This window comes from Salmo salar, chromosome ssa05 (assembly GCF_905237065.1).
Source record: "Salmo salar chromosome ssa05, Ssal_v3.1, whole genome shotgun sequence".
NCBI classification, from domain to species: domain Eukaryota; kingdom Metazoa; phylum Chordata; class Actinopteri; order Salmoniformes; family Salmonidae; genus Salmo; species Salmo salar.
Window position 1 is genome coordinate 63,547,656 of NC_059446.1, and position 17,262 is coordinate 63,564,917.

The window sequence follows — 17,262 nt, forward strand, 5'->3', positions numbered from 1 at the left end:
TACAGCTGCAAGTCTCTTGGGGTATGTCTCTATAAGCTTGGCACATCTAACCACTGGGATTTTTGCCCATTCTTTAAGGCAAAACTGCTCCAGCTCCTTCAAGTTGGATGGGTTCCGCTGGTGTACAGCAATCTTTAAGTCATACCACAGATTCTCAATTGGATTGAGGTCTGGGCTTTGACGAGGCGATTCCAAGACATTTAAATGTTTCCTCTTAAACCACTCAAGTGTTGCTTTAGCAATATGCTTAGGGTCATTGTCCCAGTCTCAAATCTCTGGAAGACTGAAACAGGTTTCCCTCAAGAATTTCCCTGTATTTAGCACCATCCATCATTCCTTCAATTCTGACCAGTTTCCCCAGTCCCTGCTGATGAAAAACATCCCCACAGCATGATGCTGCCACCACCATGCTTCACTGTGGGGATGATATTCTCGGGGTGATGAGAGGTGTTGGGTTTGCGCCAGACATAGCGTTTTCCTTGATGACCAAAAAGCTCAATTTTAGTCTCATCTGACCAGAGTACCTTCTTCCATATGTTTGGGGAGTCTCCCACATGCCTATTGGCTAACACCAGACGTGTTTGCTTATTTTTTTTCTTTAAGCAATGGCCTTTTTCTGGCCACTCTTCCGTAAAGCCCAGCTCTGTGGAGTGTACGGCTTAAAGTGGTCCTATGGACAGATACTCCAATCTCTGCTGTGGAGCTTTGCAGCTCCTTCAGGGTTATCTTTAGTCTCTTTGTTGCCTTTCTGATTAATGCCCTCCTTGCCTGGTAGTGAGTTTTGGCCCTCTCTTGGTAGGTTTGTTGTGGTGCCATATTCTTAAAAAAAAATTAATAATGGATTTAATGGTGCTCCGTGGGATGTTCAAAGTTTTTGATATTTTTTTTTCTAACTCAACCCTGATCTGTACTTCTCCACAACTTTGTCCCTGACATTTTTGGTGAGCTCCTTGGTCTTCATGTTGGTGCCCCTTGCTTAGTGGTGTTGCAGACTTTGGGGCCTTTCAGAACAGGTGTATATATACTGAGATCATGTGACACTTAGATTGCACACAGGTGGACTTTATTTAACTAATTATGTGACTTCTGAAGGTAATTGGTTGCACTAGATCTTATTAAGGGGGTGAGTACATATGTGCGCACCACTTTTCAGTTTAAACTTTTTGAAGCAAGTAATTCTTTTCATTTCACTTCACCAATTTTGACTATTTACATGAAATAAAAATTAAAATCTATTTTAAATGACAGGTTGTAATGCAACAAAATAGGTAAAACACCAAGGGGGGTGAATACTTTTGCAAGGCACTGTAGTGTAAACTTTTAATTCAAGTGCACTAAGTTATGAATATTATTGTAACATTATATAAACACAAACTGTCTGATTTCTTAACTCAAACCATTTGTTGTTTCTTCAGTGTGTTTGTGTGTTTAATGACAAGTAAAACATTCTTCCTTGCTTTATTTGGAAAGGTTAACTTTATTAAAACTACAAAAATAGACAACCCAATGAATTACAATGGCATCAAGGTAATGTAGCAAGCTTTCTACAAAGGAACAAAAAGAAGAGACCAACTGTAACAAAGAAATTCCATATATTAGTCAACAAAATAAAAATTCTGTCCTTAGAATATGTACACATCAGGTTCATCTTCAAAGACAAAGGATGACATCATCACTGACAAGGAGATTCTAAGTACATATACAGGAAATATATATATACAAATATGGGTTTAGTTGGGCTACAGTGTATCAAAAAAGGTCAATCGAGACACATACTGTATTCGTATGGCACCACCATTCATACTCATTCAATCAGTAAACAAGGATTATTTGATAATCTTGATTAAGCCTGACACATTATACAGAACTACAATCAGTAAGGTAGAGTCCACCACGGGCAACTTATGTTGGGATAATGTAGATGAAAGGTTACTGACAAACTAAAAGGCTTTGGATACAGTTGTTAGTGAGTGTTAAATTTGTTGTGATTTTGACGTTTTAACCATTAAGGTCTGATCTTTTCCCTATTGCTGGGTATCTATGTAACACTGACAGTTTGGGGATGAGCATTTGGTGTACTCTGCCTTTCCTCATAATGCAGACAGAGGTTTTCCAAACCTTTATTTTCCTCCTTTAGAACACCTTTTATGAGGGGCGGTTCTATTTGAACAACAATCCACTGAAATGAATCATGAATGATAAACTTTAAGTAGATAAATCACAAGACACTGACCTGTTTTTCTGTTTAGAACTACATCTATTTTGACCAGCAATGCCATGTTGGACTGCTATGGGTTCTAACGCCAAGGGGATCCAGACTGTCTGTACGCTCCAACATACATACCAGTGTTGGGGGACCTACTCTGAAAGTGTTGTTAATTAGTTGTTAAACTACAAGTACTGTAACTATGCCCCAAGACTGGCCACAACTAGTATTCTAGTGCAGGTACTGGGGTGTGCGGCCAGAAACAGCCTTTAAAGTGCAGCTGGTAGTGTATTGGACATATACATGAACCTCCTTTCTCCATCTGGGTCACTGAGTCAGACCCAGCTCCGCTATCCATCGCTGGTAGAAAATCATCAATTCGCTCACCTCACTTACACATGAAAATGGTCATTTATATATATCAGCCCCCACTCCCCTCTAGTCGTCAATCCATCTGTCCATCCATGTTCCATCAGCTAGTCACCAAACAACTGTCAGTTTCACATGTGATGTCACAGCGCAGGCAGTGTTGTCTGTCTTTCAGTGTGTGTTGCTGTGGGCTGTACTTTTCCAGCTCCCATAAGGAAGGATGTCTCTCTTCTGTTAAGTTCAAGTCTCATTGGTTGTAGCCGTTCACAGTGCACCTCCCCTGCTGTACCTGTTCTCAGTCAGTGAGGCTCACGTCACGTGACACCAGTCAGTGAGGCTCACGTCACGTGACACCAGTCAGTGAGGCTCACGTCACGTGACACCAGTCAGTTCTCTCTGGCAATGGAGGTCCAAAGGGTTTCAGTTTGGAGGTCTGGTAGAGTAACAACCATATCTCTATGGTAACAACCACACACTTCCTGTCCTGGAAAGAGTCCTCGAGCCCAGATCAGTCCACATCAGTCCAGTATAACTCCATAGTTACAGCTCAGAGTGGATCAGATGTGAGACTGCAGAATGAAAGGCTTACGGAGTGGTGAGATACTGAGGTGGGTGGAGAGGGAGGCAGAATATAGTCATAATGCCAGCCTAGTCTGGGCTGAGCAGCTGACTGACAGTATTGTGTGTGTTACAGATTGCTGGTGGAACACCTGTTGCTGTGTCTGCTACTGGCCTGTGTATGAGATACCATCATTCTGCTTGCCAGACTTTAAAGCTCAGGCGTAACGGGTAGGCCAGAGGAATATAATGCAATATTCAGCCTCGTCTGGCTCCATGAGACCAGAGACCGAACCTTAGACTGGGGTCTGGGATGGAGGGTTTGGGTCTGGGAATAAGGGTCTGGGGTGGAGGGTTTGGGGCTGGGAATAAGGATCTGGGATGGAGGGTTTGGGGCTGGGAATAAGGGTCTGGGATGGAGGGTTTGGGGCTGGGAATAAGGGTCTGGGATGGAGGGTTTGGGGCTGGGAATAAGGATCTGGGGTGGAGGGTTTGGGGCTGGGAATAAGGGTCTGGGGTGGAGGGTTTAGGGCTGGGAATAAGGGTCTGGGATGGAGGGTTTGGGGCTGGGAATAAGGGTCTGGGATGGAGGGTTTGGGGCTGGGAATAAGGGTCTGGGGTGGAGGGTTTGGGGCTGGGAATAAGGGTCTGGGGTGGAGGGTTTGGGGCTGGGAATAAGGGTCTGGGATGGAGGGTTTGGGGCTGGGAATAAGGATCTAGGGTGGAGGGTTTAGGGCTGGGAATAAGGGTCTAGGGTGGAGGGTTTAGGGCTGGGAATAAGGGTCTGGGGTGGAGGGTTTGGGGCTGGGAATAAGGGTCTGGGGTGGAGGGTTTGGGGCTGGGAATAAGGGTCTGGGATGGAGGGTTTGGGGCTGGGAATAAGGGTCTGGGATGGAGGGTTTGGGGCTGGGAATAAGGGTCTGGGATGGAGGGTTTGGGGCTGGGAATAAGGGTCTGGGGTGGAGGGTTTAGGGCTGGGAATAAGGGTCTGGGATGGAGGGTTTGGGAATAAGGGTCTGGGAAGAACTGGGTTATATACTGAAAACTAGTGAAACATACTGGAGTTTACTGGGACATACTCGTTTTATATATAGTACTAAGACAGCAAACCTTGTGTGCAATTTCACCTCTGTGTGAAAAATGTGTGCGTACCGTTGTGAGATGGAGAAATGTTGACAGTATGAGAATATATATAGACCTTCACCAGTAACCCTAGCACATGATTTATACAATACCAAAAACATTAGCATGTCAAGTAATAAAATATCTATATAGGACGATGTGTTATTAACTTTATCCCAAAATGTTAATATGCTATTAAACTATGATCACATTTCAGAGTGTTAAAGTCTGACATTGATACATAATCAGATTGGTATTGTTGATATTCTTTGATAAAAGTTAATCAGCGTTACAAATTCGTCTGTCTCGTGGGAGTGAAAACCGAACCAGCGGTGTCTCAGCCCCATCCGCCCATCATAGAGAAATACAAAATATACAAGCAGGCACCCATCCCTCTACTGTACACCTCTCCCTCTACACCTCCACCACTTCTACACCCATCCCTCTACTGTACACCTCTCCCTCTACACCTCCACCACTTCTACACCCATCCCTCTACTGTACACCTCTCCCTCTCTACCTCCACCACTTCTACACACATCCCTCGCTCAAAGCACTCATCTCTATGATGAATGGGGGAATGAAGGTCGGAGTCGTCGTCGTCTCTCATCCCTCTCTCTCCATCTCACTCTTCCATTCCCCTCTCTCTCTCTCTCTCTCTCTACACCATGTTCATGGCATCCTCTGTGAGGAAGGAGTGAATGTGGGAAAATGAGGGGCGGAGCTTGCAGTCCCGGTTCCAGCAGCTCAGCATGAGGTCATAGAGACCCTGAGGACACACATCTGGTCTGCTCAGATACACCTGGGGGGGGAAAGATAGAAAGGGGGGGACAAAAGAGATGAGGGTTAAACATTCCATCTACACATTTAAATGTACTGCTACTGTACTGTATGAGCGTGTGTTTGAGTGTGTGTACCTGTCTTCCGTGGTCCCTGAAGAACTCTCCAGCATTGTCTATGACCTGTTCATCAGTCAGGTTGGAGTAGGGTTGCTCCTGACACACACTCAGCATCTCCCACAGAGTCACACCAAACGCCCACACGTCACTGGCTGTGGTGAACTTCCCCTGCAGAGACACACACTCTCTGTTAGTTACCACTGCTAACTTACTACTTGTCCCACCATTTTGTTTGTTTCTTTTGTAATGTCCTCATATCATCTCTCTTGTTTCCTTTATGCCTCTCTCTCCTTCCTCCCTGTCTCCCTGTGTGTCCTCTCACCATCAGGATACACTCCCAGGCCATCCATCGTATAGGCAGCACAGCCCGCCCCTGGATGCGGTAATAGTCTCCAGCATACAGGTTTCTGCTCATCCCAAAGTCGGCGATCTTGATGGGTCGCTCCCCGCCCCGGTCGCCCCCGCTCTCGCCCTTCTCACCCCCCACCAGGCAGTTTCTTGTGGCCAGGTCACGGTGCACGAAGTTCAGAGACGACAGAAACTTCATCCCTGAAGCTATCTGACTGGCCATGGCGATCAGAGCAGGGTAACTGAGAGGGAGCGATGTGTGGTGGAAGAAGAAGAGGAGAGATTAGAGGCAGAAATACAATATTTCAGATGCAGGTGGAAAGGTGTTTGTGTGTGTATATGGATCCGTCTTTCTGAAAATGTGAGTGTGACTGTGTGTGTGTGTGTACTATGTGTGTGTGTGTGTGTGTGTGTGTGTGTGTGTGTGTGTGTGTGTGTGTGTGTACTATGTGTGCGTATTACCTGATGGTGGGGGTGTTGTGTGTGGGTCCAGTCTTGTCCAGCAGGACTCTGTGTGAGAGGTACTGGTTGAGGTCTCCACTCTCCATGTACTCTGTGACCATACAGAGAGGATCGCTGCTCACACACACTCCCAACAGACGGATGATGTTGGGGTCCTTCAGACGAGACAGAATCTTCCCCTCCTTTAGGAAGTCATTCCTAGGAGGGAGAGAGAGAGAGAGGAGCGAGGGGTGGGGGGGTGGAGAGAGAGATCAACAATTGCAATGAGAAAAAGCTAAAAGAGAAGAGATCGAGCGAGAGAGACAGAGACTGAGAAAGAAAAACTCAACTTTAGGACCAAAATTAGATGTTCTTAATAGGTCTAGAAATGGTAATTGTTCGCTAAATGATTTAGATGAACTTTCCTGAGACAGACCTGGCGTTCTTGGAGGCGTCAGGGCGCAGTATCTTAACAGCCACCAGCAGAGGGCGTCCTTTCCTCACGTTGAAAGGGAACTCCAGGTTAGGCAGGTCCTGAGGGCTCTCTATCTCACACAGGTGCACCTGAGGAAGGAACCAACAGGAGAAGTTACCTTCAGACAACCAACAACCACAACTAAAAGTCTCTCACATGATCAGAAAACCACCCCGCATCGCCACAAATGACTTCAATGATGCCAGTCTCAGACTAAAGAATGTAGTGAACGACAGAGCAGCGGAAGAATTTAGTGAGAGTTGTCAAGCTAACACACACACACACACACACACACACACACACACACACACACACACACACACACACACACACACACACACACACACACACACACACACACACACACACAGTATAGTTAAACACATCTACACACAAACACATGCACACACACAGGCGTACACACCTCTCCAAACTGTCCTTCTCCCAGTTTCTCCTTGAAGACCAGACAGTGTCGGGGCAGTTCAGGCAGGGGGGTGCAGTCTGCTGCAGTGGGGCTGGGGGAGGTCAGGGCTGGCACTGCATATGTGTTGTTACCACTGACGAGACAAATCAAAGTGCATTTCAAATCACAACACACTTTAGGGTAGAAACACGAAAAAGGCATTAAAAGAGATGAATAAAAGAACATAAAAACAAAGAAAGATCACTGATTCAAGTCCAAGTTAAAAAGGTGGGTTTTTAATGGTGATTTAACCCTCCTACCTGACGCCCTGCAGGCTAACGATGTCCGCCTCTGCATAGTGGGGCACGCTGGCGGGGAAGGGGGGAGACAGGGCCGGGTAAGGAGGAGCATCGGGGTACGGGGGAGGCTCCTCCTGGGTGGGGGGCAAGCCCTTCTCCAAGTCCATACCACAGGCTGGAGGGAGGGAGAGGAGGGAAGAGGTTGTGAAAGGAGGGATAGAGGAGTGGAGAGAGGCGTGCTCAGGCCTTTGTCATGAGCATTTTGAGACAAATGACTTTATTATGCTTAAAGCACTACACAAAATGGAGTGAATTGATGCAGTGAGTGACGGACAAACGGTTCATAATCAAACACATGCTCAGAGCCCCGATGTTACTCTGTTATTCTAGACAGTATGATTCCAGCTCCATGGAGCTCCAGGGAGGGGGTGAATCCTGGTACATCCCCCCAGTCAGAGGCTCTTACCCTGGGCCCCATTATTGAGGCTCTTCTCCTGAGGGTGAGAGGAGCTGGCCCTGGCCAATGGGACGGTTAGGGGCCACGAGGAGCCTGAGCCATGCTGCCTCTGATCTGACAGGAGGAGGTCATAGGCTGGGTTGTTTAACAGCAAGGCTGGGGGGACACATGGAGCACACACACACACACACACACACACACACACACACACACACACACACACACACACACACACACACACACACACCACGCAAAACACAAAATAAGGCAAACATGCGATATACACGACAAGGCAAACAGCACAACACAGTACCGCACAACACAGCACAACAAAAACACAACACAAGTTAGCGAAACACACCAGTGACTATACAAGGGGAAGGATGCATTAAGTTGGGGAGAACAGAACAGGTCAGCAGAGCAAAGACCAGGCAAGGTTAACACAACTCAGACAATGAACAAATGTAACACCCACAGGAGTATAAAGTACATGTGGGAGGATAATATTTCTGTTATTCAGCATGATAACGTTTCTGTGATATTGTTATTCTTCTGTATAATATGTGACATTGTTCAAATCTCACACAGTGGATAGTAAAGACAGCATAGCGGCCGCCTGCAGCGCAGAGCAACTAGGAATGCTCTCTCTCACTCTTCCCTTCCTGTCAGTCAACAATAGGTCTCTTATGCCCTGTGTGTGTGTGTGTGTGTGTGTGTGTGTGTGTGTGTGTGTGTGTGTGTGTGTGTGTGTGTGTGTGTGTGTGTGTGTCCCCTATTTGCCAGTCTGTGTCTATCAGCAGGATCTGATGGTGTCATGTTAAGTTTTAGTGTTCGATCTGTTGTATCCTGTTGTGTGTTTACTGTACCACATCTCCTTTGTGTGTTTACTGTACCACGTCTCCTTCTCCTTTGTGTGTTTACTGTACCACATCTCCTTCTCCTTTGTGTGTTTACTGTACCACATCTCCTTCTCCTTTGTGTGTTTACTGTACCACATCTCCTTCTCCTTTGTGTGTTTACTGTACCACATCTCCTTCTCCTTTGTGTGTTTACTGTACCACATCTCCTTCTCCTTTGTGTGTTTACTGTACCACATCTCCTTCTCCTTTGTGTGTTTACTGTACCACATCTCCTTTGTGTGTTTACTGTACCACATCTCCTTTGTGTGTTTACTGTACCACATCTCCTTCTCCTTTGTGTGTTTACTGTACCACATCTCCATCTCCTTTGTGTGTTTACTGTACCACATCTCCTTTGTGTGTTTACTGTACCACATCTCCTTTGTGTGTTTACTGTAACACATCTCCTTTGTGTGTTTACTGTACCACATCTCCTTTGTGTGTTTACTGTAACACATCTCCTTTGTGTGTTTACTGTAACACATCTCCTTTGTGTGTTTACTGTACCACGTCTCCTCTTTTTCTAGCCAAATCAACTGGCTAATTGATATAGCAGTTGCTAGATTTGATTTTCTTTCTTCCAATAATACAGCACTTTCTCCAGTACCAGTTCAATGTATTTGTCTGTCTGTCTGTCTGTCTGTCTGTCTGGATACCCGTCTGTCTGGATACCCGTCTGTCTGGATACCCGTCTGTCTGGATACCCGTCTGTCTGGATACCCGTCTGTCTGTCTGTCTGTCTGTCTGTCTGTCTGTCTGTCTGTCTGTCTGTCCGTCTGTCTGTCTGTCTGTCTGTCTGGATACCCGTCCGTCTGTCTGTCTGGATACCCGTCCGTCTGTCTGTCTGGATACCCGTCCGTCTGTCTGTCTGGATACCCGTCCGTCTGTCTGTCTGGATACCCATCCGTCTGTCTGTCTGGATACCCGTCCGTCTGTCTGTCTGGATACCCGTCCGTCTGTCTGTCTGGATACCCGTCCGTCTGTCTGTCTGGATACCCGTCCGTCTGTCTGTCTGGATACCCGTCCATCTGTCTGTCTGTCTGTCTGTCTGTCTGTCTGTCTGTCTGTCTGTCTGTCTGTCTGTCTGTCTGTCTGTCTGTCTGTCTGTCTGTCTGTTTGGATACCCGTCTGTCTGTCTGTCTGTCTGTCTGTTTGGATACCCGTCTGTCTGTCTGTTTGTCTGTTTGGATACCCGTCTGTCTGTCTGTTTGTCTGTTTGGATACCCGTCTGTCTGTCTGTCTGTCTGTCTGTCTGGATACCCATCTGTCTGTCTGTCTGGATACCCGTCTGTCTGGATACCCATCTGTCTAGATACCCATCTGTCTGTCTGTCTGGATACCCATCTGTCTATCCATCTGTCTGTCTGGATACCCATCTGTCTGTCTGTCTGTCTGTCTGTCTGTCTGCCTGTCTGTCTGTCTGTCTGTCTGTCTGTTTGTCTGGATATCCATCTGTCTATCTATCTGGATATCCATCTGTCTATCTATCTGGATATCCATATGTCTGTCTGTCTGGATATCTATCTATCTGTCTGTCTGGATATCCATCTGTCTGTCTATCTATCTGGATATCCATCTATCTGTCTGTCTGGATATCTATCCATCTGTCTGTCTGGATATCTATCCATCTGTCTGTCTGGATATCTATCCATCTGTCTGGATATCTGTCTGGAATCTATCTGGATATCCATATGTCTGTCTGTCTGGATATCTATCCATCTGTCTGGATATCTGTCTGTAATCTATCTGGATATCCATATGTCTGTCTGTCTGGATATCCATCCGTCTGTCTATCTATCTGGATATCCATCCGTCTGTCTATCTATCTGGATATCTATCCATCTGTCTGTCTGGATATCTATCCATCTGTCTGTCTGGATATCTATCCATCCATCTGTCTGTCTGGATATCTATCCATCTGTCTGTCTGGATATCTATCCATCTGTCTGTCTGGATATCTATCCATCTGTCTGGAATCTATCTGGATATCCATATGTCTGTCTGTCTGGATATCTATCTATCTGTCTGTCTGGATATCTATCCATCATCTGTCTGTCTGGATATCTATCCATCTGTCTGTCTGGATATCTATCTATCCGTCTGTCTGGATATTTATCTATCCGTCTGTCTGGATATCTATCTATCCATCTGTCTGGATATCTGGATATCTATCCATCTGTCTGGATATCTGGATATCTATCCATCTGTCTGGATATCTGGATATCTATGCATCTGTCTGGATATCTATCCATCTGTCTGGATATCTATCCATCTGTCTGGATATCTGGATATCTATCCATCTGTCTGGATATCTATCTATCTATCTATCTGTCTGGATATCTATCGATCGATCTATCTGTCTGGATATCTATCTATCTATCCATCCATCTATCTATCTATCTGTCTGGATATCTATCTATCTATCTATCTATCTATCTATCTATCTATCTATCTATCTATCTATCTGTCTATCTGTCTATCCGTCTATCTGTCTATCCGTCTGTCCGTCTGTCCGTCTGTCCGCCTGTCCGCCTGTCCGCCTGCCCGCCTGCCCGCCTGCCTGTCTGTGGTGTGTGTCTTTCTAACTATGTGTCAAACTGACACTCTCTCAGTGTGTTTGCGGTCTTACTGCGACCATGTCTTACCGGTGCTGTCTCGTCCGGTGCTGTCTCGTCCAGTGTGGTCTAGTGGTCGGAGCAGTGCGCTGGGCTCCTGGTACTCTCCCTCTCCGTCGCAGCGCTCCCTGTCCCTGTCGTCAGGGAATGTGTGTATACGCTGGTAGCGGCTGGAGTAGCTGTGTGTGTTGTTGATCACCACGTTGTCCGAGGGGACGGACAGATGGACACGCAACTCGTCACTGGACAGACTGCCCTGGGCCTGGAGAGGACAAGGAGAGGGTTAGCAAAACACACACACACGTAAGCCAGCGCATGCATACGCGACACACACACACACACACACACACATACATTCTCACACGTTACTGGACAGACTACATTACTACTAAGTAAGAATGTAAAGATACGTGAGACAGATAGTGGTAGCCATTTTGAAAGTCATGCTGAAAGCCTTTCCTCCTTCACCTTGCCCAGTATCTTCTTCCAGTATTGCCTCCACAGAATGACAGCGATCACAGTCAATAGCAGCAGGATGATGCCCACCAGGCAGCCAATCAGGATGGCTGTGTTGCTGCTGTCGTCCTTGGCGACAGGAAGGCCCGCCCTCGGGCTCACAGCAACGAAGTCGGCCCCTGAGAAGAACATAAACGTAATGAAGTGCATGTGTGTGTTTGCGACAGTATACAGCTCTGGAAAAAATGAAGAGACCACTGCAAAATGATCAGTTTCTCTGGTTTTACTATTTATAGGTAAGTGTTTGGGTAAAATGAACATTTTAGATTTATTCTATAATCTACTGACAACATTTCTCCCAAATTCCAAATAAAAATATTGTCATTTAGAGCATTTATTTGCAGAAAACGACCTGGTCAAAATAACAAAAAGATGCAGAGGTTTTCAATGGGGTTGAGGTCTGGAGATTGGGCTGGTCATGACAGGGTCTTGATCTGGTGGTCCTCCATACACACCTTGATTGGCCTGGCTGTGTGGCATAGAGCATTGTCCTGCTGGAAAAACCAATCCTCAGAGTTGGGGAACATTGTCAGAGCAGAAGGAAGCTAGTTTTCTTCCAGGACAACCTTGTACGTGACTGATTCATGCGTCCTTCACAAAGACAAATCTGCCAGATTCCAGCCTTGCTGAAGCAACCCCAGATCATCACCGATCCTCCACCAGGTCTCACAGTGGGTGGAGACACTGTGGCTTATAGGCCTCTCCAGGTCTCACACCCACTGTGAAACTTGGTGGAAGATCTGACAACACTGCATATTTTTGTTATTTTGACCAGTTGTCATTTTCTGCAAATAAATGTCCTAAATGACAATATTTTTATTTGGAATTTGGGAGAAATGTTGTCAGTAGTTTATAGAATAAATCTAAAATGTTAATTTTACCCAAACACTTACCTATAAATAGTAAAACCAGAGAAACTGATCATTTTACAGTGCTCTCTTAATTCTTTCCAAAGCCATGTGTGGTACGTGAGAGAGTCAGTATTTCATCAGTAAATGTGTAAGTGTTAATGTGCTTTGCAGTCTGTGTATTAACACGGTCTACATAGTCAGAGAGGGAACTGCTGAGAACGCATCTGTCTGTCACACCCAAATACTTTCATCAAGCTCACTGACTGTCTGGTGTGTGTGTGTGTGTGTGTGTGTGTGTGTGTGTGTGTGTGTGTGTGTGTGTGTGTGTGTGTGTGTGTGTGTGTGTGTGTGTGTGTGTGTGTGTGTGTGTGTGTGTGTGTGTGTGTGTGTGTGCGTGCGTGCGTATGCCGGGGAGGTCTGTGAAAGCCTCAGGGCTGGTCTTGGGGACAGAATGTTTTAGTTGTGTTTTCTGTTCCAGATGACCTTGCATGAGAGCAGCAGCTCTGATTATATAGGAAATAGAATGCACACAGTTTATGAGTTCAGCTCAAACATGCAAAACAGTGTTGTAAAGTGAGATCTCTCTCTCGGCATGCGCACATACTCAAACAAACACATCCATAGCCACACAACCATAGCCGTTAAGACAGACATAGCACTACACACCCACCACAGTGGAACCCACTGCCGCCCTCTAAAAAGACCTGTAATTGTCTGGTGTTCCATGATCTGATGTTCCTTAGTTCCACAGTGGTTCCGTTGGTTCCGTCAACATGCAGTTAGGGAGATCACAGGAAGGAAGCAGTGGCGTTGTTGTATGTGAATATGATGAGGTACCACAAAGCAACATGCTGTGTTAGTGTGTTACACTCTTTGGCCCAGAGTCAAAACATTAACTCTACCGCTCCATCCTTCCCTCCTGCCCTTCATCCCTCTTTTCTCTCCTTCTGAACCCCTCATGGTCTCAGGACAGCTCTAAGCTGTGTTAAACAGACCAGTTATCAGGGGAAATGTCCTTTCCCTCTTTCCACCCCTCTCTCTCTCTCACCTGACAGTGTGCTGTTACCCGTGCTGTCCATCATGGGGTTGGTGGTGGGGGGTTCTGGAGGAACGAGGGATGGAAGGAGTGATAAGACAGAGGAGAAGAGTGTACTGAAAAGGTACTGAAAAGCATGAGAGTGATGATATGTAGCATATGAGATGTCCAACTCCACGTGGACAACAAAGATGTATTATTCTGTAGACGACCATGTTGCCAGACAAAGCTGCACAAAGCTGCAGTGTAGACGGCTGTTGTGTGAGGTTGGACTGAGGACAGGGGCTTTAACAGCATGATGGACAGAGGAGGAGGCGGCTCACACATGGCTCCTTTCTACCTTGATATCCAGCACTGGGTGGTGTGGTTACTTCTTATACCCTGTCCTTTTGTCATTGCATGTTTTTGGAACTGCTTTAACCTGTTAGGGCTAGGGGGCAGTATTTGCACGGCTGGATAAAAAAATGTACCCGATTTAATCTGGTTACTAATCCTACCCAGTAACTAGAATATGCATATACTTATTATATATGGATAGAAAACACCCTAAAGTTTATAAAACTGTTTGAATGGTGTCTGTGAGTATAACAGAACTCATTTGGCAGGCAAAACCCTGAGACATTTTCTGACAGGAAGTGGATACCTGATGTGTTGTATTACCTTTAAACCTATGCCATTGAAAAACACAGGGGCTGAGGAATATTTTGGCACTTCCTATTGCTTCCACTAGATGTCACCAGCCTTTACAAAGTGTTTTGAGTCTTCTGGAGGGAGATCTGACCGAACAAGAGCCATGGAACGATGATGGCCCATTAGACACCTGGCGCGCGAGTTCATGTTGGGTACCCTCGTTCCAATACGTTATAAAAGAGAATGCATTCGTCCACCTTGAATATTATTCATGTTCTGGTTAAAAAAGGCCCTAATGATTTATGCTATACAACGTTTGACATGTTTGAACGAACGTAAATATATTTTTTCCCCTCGTTCATGAAGTGAAGTCCGGCGGGCTTAGATCATGTGCTAACAAGACGGAGATTTTTGGACATAAATGATGAGCTTTTTTGAACAAAACTACATTCGTTATGGACCTGTGATACCTGGAAGTGACATCTGATGAAGAGAATCAAAGGTAATGGATTATTTACATAGTATTTTCGATTTTAGATCTCCCCAACATGACGGCTAGTCTGTATCGCAACGCGTATTTTTCTGGGCGCAGTGCTCAGATTATTGCAAAGTGTGATTTCCCAGTAAGGTTATTTTTAAATCTGGCAAGTTGATTGCGTTCAAGAGATGTAAATCTATAATTCTTTAAATGACAATATAATATTTTACCAATGTTTTCTAATTTTAATTATTTAATTTGTGGTGCTGACTTGACTGCCGGTTATTGGAGGGAAACGATTTCCTCAACATCAATGCCATAGTAAAACGCTGTTTTTGGATATAAATATGAACTTGATAGAACTAAAAATGCATGCATTGTCTAACATAATGTCCTAGGAGTGTCATCTGATGGAGATTGTAAAAGGTTAGTGCATCATTTTAGCTGGTTTTATGGTTTTGGTGACCCTGTCTTTGAATTGACAAAACATTACACACAACTCTTGTAAATGTACTGTCCTAACATACTCTAAATTTATGCTTTCGCCGTAAAACCTTTTTGAAATCGTAAAACGTGGTTAGATTAAGGAGATGTTTATCTTTCAAAGGGTGTAAAATAGTTGTATGTTTGAAAAATTTGAATTTTGACATTTATTTGGATTCAAATTTGCCGCTCTTGAAATGCACCTGCTGTTGATGGAGTGCACCACGGGTGGGACGCTTGCGTCCCACCTAGCCCATAGAGGTTAAACACACGACTTAGAACACTGCATGCCCACACTCATCACAACTGGTGGGTCGAGGGGCAAGAGGGAGAGGGAGAAGGAGAGGAGAGAGGAGGAGAAAGGGGAGAGGAGAGAGGGGAATGGAATAGTAATGGAGGAGGGGTGAAAATGGGGAAGGTGGGAAGGAAGGGGAAAGGATGAGGGATGAGAGGAGAGTGGGACGAAAGGGGGATGAATGGAATAGAGGGGGATGAGACGAACCGGGATGAGAGAGAGGCGACTCACCTGAGGGAACGCTAGTGAAGTTGGAGGAGTTGTGGTTGAGGGCGGGGCTGACGGAGGAGGGGAAGACAGGAGGAGGAGGAGTAGCGGAGGAGACCGGAGGAGCAGGAAGAGCAGGAAGAGCAGAGCCCGTGTCCACGGGGTCGACACCCTCCCCATACGGCTCTGAGAGAGAGATGGGGATAAACAAGAATAGGATGATCAACTTCCTAAGACAATCAGAGATAACCATGAATCCCACAGAGTAGAAGGGGAGAGAGAGACTGAGAATCAGAGAGAAAAGGAGAGAAGAGGAGTGAGAATGAAAGGCAGTGAAAGAGAGCAATACCCTGAACGTACCAGAGTAGAAGGAGATCTCAGAGATGAGCATCCATCGGTCTGCGAAGGCAAACTGGCAGCGTAAGATCTGGGCGGGGCGACCCCCCAGGGGCAGGGAGATGGGGCGTGAGGAGGGGTCCTTCAGGTCCTCCAGGGGTACAGCCAGAGAGAGGGGGGGCGAGGACCAGGGGAGTAACAGGCCAGGTTTAAACTGACACTCTACCTTACTGAAGACCCTCACACCCTGGGTGTGGCGGTTATTACTGTGGACCTGGATGGGGGAGGGGGAGGGAAGAGAGAGGGGGAGAGGGGAGGAGGAAGAGAAAGGAAGGGGAGAAAGTTAATAAGATAATGAACATATTTATAACAATGAGAAGGGTTTATCAAGAAAAACTTCCAGAAGGACTAATTCAAGGCAGAAAGGAGTTGGAGAAAGCAACAAAAAAGGCAGAGATGTATTTATTTTAGCTCACTTTAATCCATTGTAAAGGATGCAAACAGGTCACTGATGTTTCAACGTCAAGCTGACGTCTTCCTCCGAGTGACCTGACCATTGCACCTACCTCCTATTTATAGCCTAGTGGCCCATTGAGACACAACAATATACCAAGATTATCATAATAATATATTTCAAGGTAAATGGCAAATTATAGCACAAAATAATACTAATAATGAGATAAATAATGTGTCTCGTTAGTCAATAGGCCATGTCAAAATATACAGTTGAAGTCGGAAGTTCACATACACTTAGGTTGGAGTCATTAAAACTCATTTTTCAACCACTCCACAAATTTGTTGTTAAAACTTCTTAAGGCTAGGGGGCAGTATTCGCAAGTTCGGATGACTGACGTGCCCAAAGTAAACTGCCTGTTACTCATGCCCAGAAGCTAGGAAATGCATCTAATTGGTAGCATTGGATAGAAAACAGAACTGATATGGCAGGCGAAAACCCGAGGAGAATCCATCCAGATTCAATTTTTTTTTTTTTTTTGAGGTCACCACCCATTGAAATGCTTGTCATTGGGATATTCAAAGAAAATCCTCCCAGATTGCAGTTCCTATGGCTTCCACTAGATGTCAACAGTCTTTAGAAAGGGTTTCAGCCTTGTTTTTTGAAAAATGAGTTAGTCATTGTAGTTTTCAAGGTGGCTCTCATTTTGGACTGTAGTCTTGTGTAGTCTTTATCGAACAAAACCATTTGTTGTGTAGCTGGGACTGCAAACAGAGGAAGATCTTCAAAGGTAAGTGAATTATTATATCGCTATTTCTGACTTTTGTGACACCTCTGCTGGTTTGGAAAATGTTTTTAATGCTTTTGTATGCGGGGCACTGTCCT

General features: G+C 45.5%; 1 protein-coding gene across 5 annotated transcripts in view; it reads right to left on the reverse strand.

The window, feature by feature from the left end:
- Window positions 1-1,457: 1,457 nt before the first annotated feature.
- Window positions 1,458-17,262, reverse strand: part of ddr1 (discoidin domain receptor tyrosine kinase 1) — a 67,062-nt gene continuing 51,257 nt past the window's right edge. For 2 of the 5 annotated variants that reach the window (XM_014200988.2, XM_014200986.2), the window contains exons 9-21: window positions 15,948-16,197; window positions 15,612-15,773; window positions 13,507-13,560; window positions 11,560-11,726; window positions 11,122-11,353; window positions 7,587-7,733; window positions 7,142-7,295; window positions 6,843-6,975; window positions 6,380-6,507; window positions 5,965-6,162; window positions 5,477-5,744; window positions 5,173-5,322; window positions 1,458-5,057 (exon numbers count right to left, since the gene is read on the reverse strand). In XM_014200988.2, the coding sequence (XP_014056463.1) occupies window positions 4,917-5,057; window positions 5,173-5,322; window positions 5,477-5,744; window positions 5,965-6,162; window positions 6,380-6,507; window positions 6,843-6,975; window positions 7,142-7,295; window positions 7,587-7,733; window positions 11,122-11,353; window positions 11,560-11,726; window positions 13,507-13,560; window positions 15,612-15,773; window positions 15,948-16,197 (2,184 nt within the window). In that variant the 3' untranslated portion in view covers window positions 1,458-4,916. The remainder of the gene's footprint in view (window positions 5,058-5,172; window positions 5,323-5,476; window positions 5,745-5,964; window positions 6,163-6,379; window positions 6,508-6,842; window positions 6,976-7,141; window positions 7,296-7,586; window positions 7,734-11,121; window positions 11,354-11,559; window positions 11,727-13,506; window positions 13,561-15,611; window positions 15,774-15,947; window positions 16,198-17,262) is intronic. The other 3 variants (XR_001328841.2, XM_014200989.2, XM_014200987.2) reach the window with 3 other exon arrangements.